The 13,267-nt window shown below is 42.8% G+C and overlaps 1 protein-coding gene across 3 annotated transcripts in view; it reads right to left on the reverse strand.

Moving 5' to 3' along the window:
- Nucleotides 1–12,856, reverse strand: part of TfAP-2 (transcription factor AP-2) — a 73,687-nt gene extending 60,831 nt beyond the window's left edge. The window contains exons 1-2 of one of the 3 annotated variants that reach the window (XM_011315604.1): nt 12,839–12,856; nt 10,267–10,437 (exon numbers count right to left, since the gene is read on the reverse strand). In XM_011315604.1, the coding sequence (XP_011313906.1) occupies nt 10,267–10,302 (36 nt within the window). In that variant the 5' untranslated portion in view covers nt 10,303–10,437; nt 12,839–12,856. Of the gene's footprint in view, nt 1–10,266; nt 10,438–11,265; nt 11,398–12,838 lie in introns of those variants that run through there. The other 2 variants (XM_011315605.1, XM_011315603.1) reach the window with 2 other exon arrangements.
- Nucleotides 12,857–13,267: the final 411 nt, after the last annotated feature.

The following is a 13,267-nucleotide window of genomic DNA, read 5'->3' on the forward strand; positions in this document are numbered from 1 at the left end:
AACACCTTTCACCCTCGGGGTGTCTATGAGACGCACATTGCAGGTCCGTTGGCTCCACCGACGGTGGAAAAGTTTTTGCGAAAGATATTGTGCACATTGGCTCGTTACTCTCCCATCGGTATGCCCTCATTTTTGGGGTTATACTGTACTCCTTGTCCATCTCGTCTGCCTCTTTCATTCTCATTTTTCTGGCGAGTCCCTTTGGATACTTGTGCAAGCACATTGCCGGTAATTGGCGTTGTTCAGGGCCGATCCCGCGGCTCATGGAGTAGGAGGAGCCCTCGTAAATCCAATGGGGCATTTGATTACTTAATTATTTAATCTTGCCGCGTGAGGATAGGGAAAAAAAGTTAGTGAACGATTTAATTATTTAATCTTCAGGGCGTTGGGCAGTCGGAGGGAGAGCAACGACGACGGCATCGAGAGATGATCCCTTTTGTTATTATGACACGAGAGGAGAAAACTATCGGTAACACACACTTTGAGATCTCGAGATCTCTCCAAATGCCGAGTCCAAACACGGTGTTCGTTTCCTTTTTACCGCGGGCACAACCCTCAGCCTGGGACACGTGGCGGCGCGTGGCGCCAAACCTAAAAAAGAGAGTCGAGGGAAAAAAAAGAGGAAAACGAGGTGAGGTGAGCCCTTTTCGTGTTATGGCCAACGTTCCACGGAGATTGACCGTCGCTCGGTGAAAATAATTAACCATTAGTTTAGGGTTTCTCTTCGCATTGAAATTAGAAGGAAGTGGAGCGTCAGGAGGCATTAGGATCATCACCAAGCGACAGCTCGTTCATTCCCTCTTTTATGAAAAAATCACATCGTCACCCTTGGACGATAATTCCAAATTTCAATGAAAATGTGGAATTTTTGGTAATCGATTATATTGAATTGCCACCGCAATCATTAGAATGGCAATGACGTGAATCGGTGCAGATTTCATGTGTTAATTTGTGCCGAGCAAATAGCTACCACAAAGACGATATTGATTCAATTAACTGGTTAATTGCAGAGTCGAAAAATTCGGTATAGCTCTGGGGGACGTTGACGAGTTGATTGAAATGTTATCCGAAAAAATAACCCAATTGGTCAGGGCGGTAGTTAGAGGATTAATTACGGGTAATCATTGCTAAGGCACCGGTTGATATCGCTCACTTTTTACTTCTAATGCACAGCGAGGTGTACACTTAACACTTGTGGCAACTTGCTACCTATTAATTTTTCCCTTGAGCGATGAATAAATTTTTTTTATGAAATTCACCAGAATATATTCAGGAATCAATTGAATTGGGTAACCGATATACCGATATACATACTCTCGGGGCGTGTTGCCTCCTCGTTCACCAACTGGATAATTCGTGGTTTCGCCCTTCGGGAAAATTTACACACACCGAATTAATCTGTTTTCAGCGCATCTCAATGACTCCAGTCATTAATCACTCTATCGTATTCTAGATAAATATGGCTCACGGGCCCAGTGAAAGTTCTGAAGGAGTCACGTTATTTTGACAGCACCTTCAATCGCCATTAAAATTTCCAGAGGGGCCCAAAATTATTGAAAATAATTCAACAGAAAATTTTGCTCTCCTGAATTTCTCGCAATTAATGGTACTGACTAATAAATCGAGACTAGTGGTACATAAAATATGAAGTACTCTTTCGCTTAGGCAAACAAAAAGTCGTCGGTGGACACGTGCCACTGGTAAAATCATGATTATGTCGGGGGGGAATAGTCTGAGGCACTTGAGTGTTGACAGTGTATCAGGGCTTAGGGTTCAGTGTTTGAGAGCAAAGAATGCAAGAGAAGATTTCCATTTTTAATTACAGCAAGTCGATAGGAACAGTATACGAAATAATATCCCTATAAAAATCATCGATTCGTCATGAAAATTTCCCCCGATCCTATGTAAAAGGAAGATGGATATTTAATTCGGATCGAATCGGAAACTCCGGAAAATTTATTTAATGTATGAATGTTTTTCCTGATGTTCCTCGAACCCTCCAGATGGTAACAATCGAAATTTCGTGATTTGGCGGTCAATTAGTGGTAATTACTGATTTTTAATCCACGGACTAGCCGACTTTCGTAAATGCAGATTAGTAAACACAAGAGTTTGGAAATTCTCTCTGGTCGCATGACGAATGGCGAGCTACAAGGATTGAAAGCTAATCGTCCATGCATAATAATTGAACGAGATGAATAATTAATGACGCGATGGGGAGGAGTGAAACGGCAATGATATTGGTAATTTGCGATTGGCGATTGAAGGAGGGGGTGAGGTGCACGCGAGATGGCACGCGATGGTAAAGATTTTTTCGTTAATCTCATTTGCAGAGTTACTTCCGTTTTCCGGTATCGGAGGAAGATTGGCCGGGGGCTGTTGGTGCTGGAGGCGGGTCCCGGCCCCCTCGAAAAATAACCAATATAAACGGCCAATAAACGGGCCAGGTTAAACGGTCAGACTTGCTCACTCTCACGAGTAAAAGAGCTACCGGTTAATTACAGGGAAGCCACGGAGCCTCAACCCTTGCACCAAGACTCGAGTGAGATTCAGTGCATTTGAGGTATTCAGCGATGTGATTATTTTTATTAACGACGTGCAAAACGCTTCATTTAGGTGAAGACAAAGTGGTGGGGCTTGGTGCACCTGACAAAGATGATCTGGTAAAGAAACAGAGGCTCTCACGGGAGTCGTGTGTTCGCCGCGGGGGTCGGTATCCCGTGGGGCTTCAAAACTCTCCGACACCTTTCACATTATTTTTTATCCATTTGTTAGAGGGACTTGTAAGAAACGCGGAAGCACTATTTTTACAACATTTTAGGAAGACTTTTACGAGCCTTTATTCAACTGAGAAAAATAATAGTGGGCTTGAATTTTTAGTGGAAAGGGATAAGGGTACAATTTTTTGATTAAAACTCAAGCCAGACGATTGGAAATTAATATTTGCACTCTTTGGTCTTGTTGTAGAATGTTAACAAACCAAGAGTAGAATCGGCAAACCCGTTAAACGACTCGTTAATTGTATTTTTAGGGGGCTCCCGCTCGATGAAGAGTTGGAGAGGAGAAAGAGAAAGTTTGGCTTGGTCTAATTTAGCGACTACAGGGGTTTTGGTTTATTGTGGAGTGAGGGGGCCCCCAAGTCCCCCAGATAGTGCACATAACCGACACCACGGGCTCGTTAAATCAAAAGTCCCGAAGACACCGGTATATATACGTGAAGGATATACGCAACTTGTGGCTCGCCATGAAATATCGTAAAACAATCGTCTATTCAAAACAAGTTTGAAGTATTCGATAGTAAATTGTACAGGAGTTGGCCGAAAACGGAAGATGATAAAAAAAATCTAAAAAGAGTTGACGACGTTTGGAGCATTGGCTGGGTCCATATGGACTTGTCCAGGGCACCGAAAATAATAAATCTCTGAGCGGTGCTCTCGAGGATTATTAAAAGCGTCCATGAGTTTCGTTCCTCAACGCTCCAATGTGAACGAGAGAGGGATGGAGATGGGTATGAATAAGAAAAACAAAAGGCATTACCGTTTCTTAATGAAGCTGAGGGTTACCAACGAAAACGAATACTCGCGCGTGCAACACACCGTTCTCGAGACGTCGGGACGAACGCTCAGAACTAATTGGAGCCACGAGATATTGGACCGACGCGCCGGATACAGCATCTCCAAGGTGAGGAGAGAAAAAATACTTGGACGACTTGAAACCCGGAGAATGAGTTGAGACCAGCGAGAAGCATTTACCAGTTTGTTAAACCACACCTTCTATCTATCTTCTCATCAGTTTCACCCAATAATGTCCTCTTTAGGCAATTGACAGTATATTATAAATATTATTCACCAAATATTATCTCCTGCGGCACCAATGATCTTTTAATACCCACTTTTTTAACAGAATCAAGATTATAGTCATCTTCGGTTACAACTAATGCTGGGATTAGCATGTTTTTATCATAAAAATTCCCTCGCCCTCGTATCATTATCGAATTATACTACGCGGAAGATCGTAATCGTCTCAAGAAACTTTCGTCTATGAAATACGCCTACTCGAGATGTTAGGGGGCTTTTTCGAATTTCATTTTTTTTTTCTTCAAACCCCTGCATATTTTTCACCAGTCCTCCCAAGTGAGGTACACAGATAAAAAATTACCATTTTCGGGGACTAATGCTATGTTTTTAGGAATTCCCTAGTCTACGACGCAACCAATGGGGAATCGGAAATTTCAAGTAATTATTCCAGCTATATTGCATAATTGGTAAATTTCATTACTCCCTCCTATGTTTTTTGCAACTTGGCTCCAACAATTTTTAATACAAATAAATGACATTCAACTATCTTTGGTTGCGATAAAAATGCAGTGATAAAAAACTCCATTGATTAATATTTGTTTTTCAAGTGACAGTTCAAAATTGGTGATTCCAGTTTACATGGGTTTACTCTCTTTGTTGGTATACACCCATCAGATGACCAAATAAATAGACCCAAAAAATGAGTTGAAAAAAAAACACAATAAATAGTTAACGGGAATCTCGACGAATGTGAATGCAAAAGGAAATGGGAAATTTCCGTGAAAAATCGGGATTTACTTATTATTTCGTTTGCCTTGGACAGTTGAATAGAAAAGGCCTGCTGTTGAGTCCATTTGGCTCGTCACTTTAAAACCATATATTCCTTCAATTTTACGGTCGACTAAGCGGACTCCGCTGAAGGGTCCTCGTGAGTCTGGCAAAGCGTGCACTATCCTGTTACGCGATCTCTCCTGGCCCCCGCAATCAAAATTCAAATCACACTTTTGCAATTCAACATAAAATCAATATCCAAGCTTTTTTCACGAAAAGAATTCCCCTAAATTCCATTGGAAAAAAAAAAAAAATCACATCACCCCCTCAACAGTTCCTGCACCGGTGAATCGACAAACAGCAATCAAAATAAGAAAATGAATAAGACAAAGGAGATTAAAAATGAATAAGAATACGTAGCACACGTGAATCGAATGGAATGGTCTTATAAATGGTTTTTCTATATTGGCCCGTGCCTGGGCTGACGCTGGACATGGGTTTACCAGTTGATTTGAATAAGTTAAGGGGTCTCTTCGCTTATAGTGCCTTCGCGGATCCATTACAGCTGGGCAAAACCGGCTAATTACCTGCCTGACGTGAGTTATAAACCCCCTCTTCCACCTCCCTCTCATCTCCACCACAAAAAATACCTACTCTGAATATTTTTTAAAGGCTATCCGAATTTTTACAACGAAAAAAACGAATCTGGAGTTCCCAATAGAATGGGGTCAACGTTTACGGCATTATACGATGTAGAGACCACCGAGGGGATTCAACGAAAAAAACCATCCACCTCGGATGGTGAATAAAATAAATAAAATAAAAAGATGGAGATATCATGCGAACCTGTGGACAAAACTTGTCACAACAGACCATATTCTATCCTCGTGTCCATGAATATGTGGACAGGTGCAGTTGTATTACATTCATCGTCGAGACCCTGACAGTTGTAATTCTGTAATAAACGATGCCAGACCCTGGAGAAGACCCACCAACGCTATCCGGCAAATTAATCTAGTTTGTCATAACGTGGGCGGGTTTTGCTCAAAGTGCCGCTAATGAGAAAGAGGCCGGGCCCTTCTTATTTGTCAATGGGTTAGATTGTTGGGACGTGTGTGCTCGTGAATCAAAATGTTGTGGATCCTCGTCGAGTCAAGAGGTACTCTATTATATACCTTCAGGCTATTTTCTTGTACACCTGGGATGTGTTGAACAATTATTGCCGAGATATGGTGAAGTTGCCAGAGAGAAAACGTTAAGTGATTCTACGCTCGGTTTAGTGGATTTTACCCGACGATGGCACAGCCCTTTGCTCAGATGGGGGAGACGGACACTAAAGGGCGGAGGGAGTCTATTTCATGGTTAATTTGGCTAACGTTATTCTACCACCCAGCATCAGCTCAACCAGGGGCTCGATAAGGCGCCTTCTGCCCCTATGTACTCTATTTTCAAGCTTTCAGGGGGTTGAAACCTTGGGGATGAGTCAATTGTCTCGTCAGGGCAAACCAATTTTTAATCGTCCAAATTTTTATCCATATTTCCAAGATAAATTCTCTGAGAATATTTTCATCAAAGTTTTAAATAATTGCAGGAGTAGAATTTCAAGATCGGTATTCCTCCCCCGCGATTAGAGATTCTCAAAGTCTGACAATCTCGAGTCTTTCAAAAAATCTCGAGAAAGTAGCGAGCAAATATTAGTTCAACACTAGACTTGTCATTATATCTCTTTGTCTCGAAATACAGTGTGCAGATACTCCGCGTATTTTTTTCCGTGGAAAAAGAAAATATGAGAGATGAGGAAGCGAAAAAGGGCTGAACAAAGGAATAGGTGTCATCGTGACACCAACCCTCCACCCCTCCGTCTTCCACTATTAAAAAAAAAAATTTTGCAGAGAGAAATATCCAGGAAAAATAATGGAACTCGAGATATTATTACCCACCTAATTCACTGCCTTAATTTCGAGAAATTAAACGGAATATTTGAGTGCGGCGGTGAGTTTATTTTGGATTACTTTTTTTTTTCTCTCTGTGTGCACCGCATATTTCTCGCCGCATGGCAATGAAGGAAAATGAGAACCATATCTATAAAACCTCTCGCTGTCTCTCCTCCTTCCCCTCCCCCGAGTTCTTAATTACTGGAAGCAGAACGGCTTAAACATAAAAAACGAACCGATGGGGATGAGGGAAGGAGGCTGACTGATCACGACTAAACCCGTGTCTGATGGCTGTGCCGAATTAAACAGCGACTAGGAAAATTATAACTCCCTACCTCCTCTTCATTCTCCGCGATTCCTCATCAAGTGATAAAAACGAGAATAAAAAATTCATCATTAAATTAATTTTCTGTTCCTTTGTTCATCAAATAACTCGATTGACTCAGATTGGCTAGAAAATTATATTTCTTCAAGACATTAAAAATATAATTCGCATTCGTTTTTCTTTAAGATTCAAGATTTCAGATTTTCTCGTGAATAAAAGAGAAGAAATGGAGAAAAATTGGCGTTTCCGAGTGACAAAAAACGACGACATTGTTCTCGATTGAAGAATTATAATATTCTATTCTATTCATAAAAAGGCGATACCCGAGAATTCGAGAATTAATGGTGTGTTGAAATAAGAAGAAAAAGCGACGATTGAAAGAAATTTCTCTCCATAAATACAGAGAGAATAGAAAAATCATGGAATCTCTGTTCTCAGTGTCTTCTCTCTGCCCATTCTTCATTATCTCTCCCCAATACTCAAGGATGCTTGAATGAATACTGTGGGACCATAGACCAACAGGATTTGTCATCTGTATTATTCAAGAATGTACACCGACACTCTGGTGCCGTAGTACCAAGCCCTCCAACATTGTAACCCGTCATACAGCCGAATATGTTCCAGCTGAATGGTGCATACACCACCTCGTCCACTCGGCATTGTCGTTAGGGTTTAAACAACGGACCACCAACCAGTATATCGCCTACGAATCACCATCGCACCGTTCCAACAATTCACCCATCATTTATTCACCTTGTACTCCCTCTACTGAATCATACAGACCCCTTGCATCCACCCGCAAACACAAACGTAAATCCATCCACGAAAATCGACGAGGAATCGACGAGATTTCATTGGATATTTCCAATAAAAAATTTATCAAAATAATTTACCAAAGTAATACGTCCACAAGACTGAATTTCATCGAAATGGAAAAATTCCCCAGAACTTGAATTTTAAAATTTCAATGGAAGAAGAATGACAAAAAATGACCGATTGAAAAATTCAAAGATGAAGAGCATCCCTTTGAAATCCATGATGCATCGTCGTAGTTATTTCAAACCAAAATTGAATTCAAAGGCAATTTGTCGTCCCCTACGATTCCAACCTCCACGGTGAAGCCAACCCTGCGTATTTCTCTTGCAAACCATCACGCGATTATCCTAATTCAGGTATCATTTATTTTTCGTTCACCCTTCTCCATCAGTCGACTCGTCTCCCCCAATACCTCATCTCTCGCATTTGCTAGATTGCCCAACGAGTACAGAGAACTTGTGTACAACTCCCCCTCCTCTCTATAAACTACTCCTGCAACGTGTAACTTTGAAGTGCCGGTGGATTTTTTATAGTCACCAACTGTTCCCCATCTACTCCACCATGCAAAGCAGTGAATCACGTATTAGTTGTTGGATTCATTGTCAAATTGTCTGGATTTTAAAGGCATCTTTGAACCGGAGTTGTTAGAAGTTGGTTGGAGTGTCGTCATAGACACTCTCACACTCTTTGTGGTCAATAATATATGAAGCCCTTGTTTGTACAGAGTACCAAAGTACCCCCGTGTTATTCCAAGACCAAGTGACACGACCCAGCACTCGCGCCAGCCACGCGACCACCATCATGCTTATTGGAGAATGTGCAAATAGATATTTCATTCCACTGGCAGTTCACAAAATCCCCTTGACTCCGGTGAAACGAGAGTTACCGCACTTCCACGGGAATTTGTCTATCAAGCACAAGGGCAAATTCGTCAATAACATCGTGACAATCACTTGGTTTGCTCGAGGGCCATTGAGAGGCTTGCCGCACAAAGGGATGAACTGAGTTTGTTCTTCTGTATTTAAAGTCAATGGGTGCTTGAGTCTGGGGTGCCAGCATTGGGGTCCATCCACGGTAAATCCGTTGGGTTTACTGGAAATTGAGTTTTCCCAAGGGCTAGTAACTTCGTTCCCTCATTCACCTCAGCATTTCCGCTGGTCTTTACTCCATTTTTGGGCTGTTTGACGTGCCACAGATGCGATATATTTTAATATCATCTCCACCCACTCTGCAATTGACTTTACGATGCACTCGTTTTGATAAAAAAAAATCAGGGCTTATGATACAAATGAATTTCGAGATACTTCAGGAATTTCCCTCCGAAATACTCAACATTGCAACAATTTCCTGGGGGAGCTTGGGAAATTGAGTGAAAAACCGATGGTGCAACTGGAATGGGCATTTCGAAAAGAAGTAGTAACATATTGCGGTGGAATTGTGGTATTTTTTTTTGGGTGAAATGTTTTTGCTGGGAGGTCTTGTGGAGAATTGGGCCCCAGTATGCTTCACCCTTGGTCCAATATTTCACGGTTTGCTCTGGCTGCTGCCTGTACAGCCCATTCTCGCTATCTCACTTCTATAATTCTGTGAAGTGGTCTATCGATTGTCGCCCCAGGTGTAGAATTTCCAGACAACGACGATTCGCAACAAAGTACACACCACCAATACGAAATATTCACCGATTTTCAGTATCCACAAGTGAGGATGGAATAACATCTTCATATAATTCATAAATTTATTTCGGGCGGATGAGGGGAGGATATTTGCAGACATTTCGTGCCTTCTCTCCACCAGGATCATAGTCACGAAAGGCAGAATTTTCTCACGGGCTAGGAGATATAGTTTAGCGATGGACGGTTGTATAAATATTCATGCGGCATTTAAGAGAACTTCGTGTATTCGAGTATAAAGGGAGGGGTGGAGGAGATCCGTTTAACGTTTCGACAACGAGATGCGATGAGAGCAACTGAGGAAACCTATACCGATACACCGGCTACAGAGTGCTTTACTCTATCAGAGAAGTTTCAGGCAATAATCGCGTGAGGCTCCTTCAACACTGCTCAGCTACCAATCTAACCGACAGAATCGGGCTAACTGAATAAATCTAGGTGGATCTAGTTTGCAGGTTATAGAGAGATTAATCGTGCATACGCTCATCGAATTACTAGGGATCGGTGCATTCTTTCCGGATGGCGGGAACTCTCCGACGAGCAATTCAATTGGGGAAAGTGAACAGACCGGGCAAGAAAGTTATCGTTAAAATTCACCTTTTCACGCGTCAATCAGTTGAGACTGATGGAGAGAAATTTCAGGAGTTTTGTAATGAGAAAAATATATTTCTCTAAGGAATAATCTCATTGAATTTTACGACGTGGAGAGAAATTATTATTTTTCTTTTCTTTTGAATTATGTCAAGGGAATTTTATCGGCGAGAAAACTAACTTTTTCGCGAAAGCGGGATAAATAGAATTTAAGTTTTGTTTAACACTGAACTGATTTAATCAGATTTAATCAGCTGTAGAAATTCAATATCGTCATGGATTGATAGGCTAAGGAGACCGCGAACTCGACGAACTTTCTTCCTGAACTTTTTCGAAAGAAAATAAAAGAAATTTGGACTCACCTGCCAGGCGTTGGAGTCCAGGGCTAGATAAGACATGGTAGTGCCGGTGTCCCACGTTGCCGTTGTAGTTGTCCCGTGTCACGATAAATAAACAAATCACCAGATCAAACGTTCTGTCTCTCACAATGCACTCACGTGTCCGGTAAAAACGACATCTCCGCTCTAATTGATCTGGAAAATAAAAAAAAAATTACATTTTCCTCAAACAATCACAGTTTACTCGTCAACGACATTCAAAGTGATAAATGGGATGAACAACGGGGGTTTCCACACGGCAAAGAAAAACCCCGGTGAAAATAAGAGATGGGGGGATTAGGGAGTAAAAAGTAAATGAAAGTCAGAGGAGAGGTAAAAAGGTGGAAGTGAGTTGAAAGAAGGAAGAGAGAGGCCAGGATTACACGAGCCACGACGTTTCGGCTCCCTGGGGCGTTCCGTCAACTGAATTTAGTTAAGCAAAGTTAAATACGACTCCCAGAGGTGCGACAACTGACTTTTAATTGCAAAAACTTTGCCAAGTCAGTCCCAACAGTGCCACGTAGCAAACCACCCTCCACCCACCCCCTCGAGCCCTTAAAAAATCCCATCCTCATCTACCCACCTGTACACCTCTTATTTTTCCCTCTATTTTTTTCTCCTCATTATTATTCCATACACACGCAGTAACTCGGCACAACCAAAAATTCAATTAACAATTTCCCCACCCTCGCAAACAATACTTTCAGTATTTACACTCTCTCATTTACACACAACATTATGTTATCCCCGTTTCCAGTTCACTGTCAGTTCACGATTCGCCATTTCATCTGTCATAAAACAAATGAACACAGTCTCCCTCTGAGCTGCAATGGCAATAAGCTCGAGCCGACGGCGGAATTTCCGATGCCTCCAATCACCTTCAATCCTCATTCTCCCCCCAACACCATTATTCAAACCAAAACAATCCCTCTCATTACTCGATAAATACCGAGCTCTCCACAAAATGTCACCCACCCAACTCACCTTACATGGTGCCATCCTAGCCTTCACAGCGACACGTGTCGAGACAAATGACCATCACAATGCATTCAAGGACAACTTCAGTACAAACGAAATATAAAACTCGATAATCAACGGGTGAATAGAAATAAAAAACAAAATAATCAACCAATAATAAAAAAAAAACACAATATCGCTGAATGGAAAATCGCGGATGACGCGGCAACGACGCTCGTGCGCTCGTCAACAATACATTGAATCCCTGGGGTATCGCGTGGTTAATACCGCTGGAGAATGTGACGAGAGGGGGAGGGGAGAGGGGTGGAGGTAAAGGGGGCCCAAGGGGGGAGGAGACTTGATCTCCGTATAAACTCGTACGTACGAATTAATCGTACACCGGTTAAATCGTATATCTGGCAACCAGCAATCGTTGGATTTGACCGGGATAATCGCGAGGCACAAAATGAGAGGAGGAAGAAGGAAGGAAGGAAGGAAGGAAGTGATTTTCGTGTTGTATAGCCAAAAGTGGACCGCACGTGGCGCGTCGCGACGTCGCACTGTGGCTCGAGGCGAGAGGCGCCGTGGCGCCCCCACCCTCTCAACCCCTCAGCCTCTCAGCCCCTCTTTCACCCCTCGTTCCCATGGTGGCATTGGCGCCCCTCCTCACCCCTTTTCCCACCAAACATCCACCCCCTCCACAATCTCCACCACCTCCAACCCTGCCAGGGGGTGTGGTACCGCCTCCAGTCACATGACGGTTACCCTCTTCCTCGTCGCACCCAAGGGGCAAAATATAAAGTCCACTGTGTTGGCTTGCACCGAGTGCGCGCCAGTGGCAGAACCTATAAACCAGTGATACTGGACCGGCGCAAAACGTCAAAGCAGGGGTAAATTTAGTCTCCCCTCCGGAGGCAAAGCTATTCCTTCCCCAGTTACCGATGTGCCACACCACACCCTCTACCCTCCAACCGGTATGATGGTTATACACTACTCCTACATACTCTCCCAAATTCCTCCCCCGGATTCCCCTCACCGTGCGAGTGCTGCGCATGACCAATCAATTCCCCCACTATCACTCAATTCTTCTTGGAACCCTCTCCTTCCTCTCCTCTCTTCATCGTTTGCACACCAACACTCAACCTCTAACGTTGTCTTTCAATCTCACCCTCACGTTTTTCCTCATCCAGGGATGTCTCCATCTTATATTTCTTATTGGCACATTTTTCTTCGGTGGTCACATGCTAATATCCCACCACCTATTTTATTCTCATGTGGGATAATAGTCCCCCTTTAGTCTTTCGATCACCGGGAATTATTCATGCTTCTATCAAGTATGTGACACACCGGGGAAAGCGTTTAAAATGAGTGTATGAATTGAGTATGGAGGGTAGATTCTCCGAAGGCACTAAATACAATTTATTGCGCGTGCCTCTTGGCTAAATTCGTGGCCATCTAGATATTGAGGGCGCCTCGAGAGTATATCCCGGAAAGCGGGATACTACCTCTTGGGTTTAGCTCTTGGTTAAGTACAAAATACTTGTTGCCCCGTGTGCAACGATCAAAACGTCGGGGGATATAATGGACATAAACAACTTACGAGTCTTGAATAATCGATAGAGTCGATCGGTCCAGTGGGTGGGGAGGGGTGGTAAGGGGTGGGGTGGCTGTGCTGTTATACACACAGATGGCGAGGAATCGTAAAGCATCTCTCGAGGCACGCGGAACGTTTGAGAGGTCAGAACCGTCCATCTTCGTAGAAAGTATAAAATCCACCACGCCTATGTCGAGTCGTGACTTGATTGCGCCGTTCCTCGATCTTGGAAATGAGAATAAATAAATAAAAATCATCAAGTGAAAATGTGTGCAAGATTTACCGGTTCGACACGACTGCAAATGTGGATTTTCCAGATTGTCTAATTGATAAGGAAGCCATCGAGCCAATCGTCAATGATGAATTGTTAGAGACTCGAGGTGGGTCTTGAGGCATTCTAGACATTTCAAAATAACTTTTTTCACTTCGCCAACT

This window comes from Fopius arisanus, unplaced genomic scaffold (assembly GCF_000806365.1).
Source record: "Fopius arisanus strain USDA-PBARC FA_bdor unplaced genomic scaffold, ASM80636v1 scaffold00005, whole genome shotgun sequence".
Lineage (NCBI taxonomy): Eukaryota > Metazoa > Arthropoda > Insecta > Hymenoptera > Braconidae > Fopius > Fopius arisanus.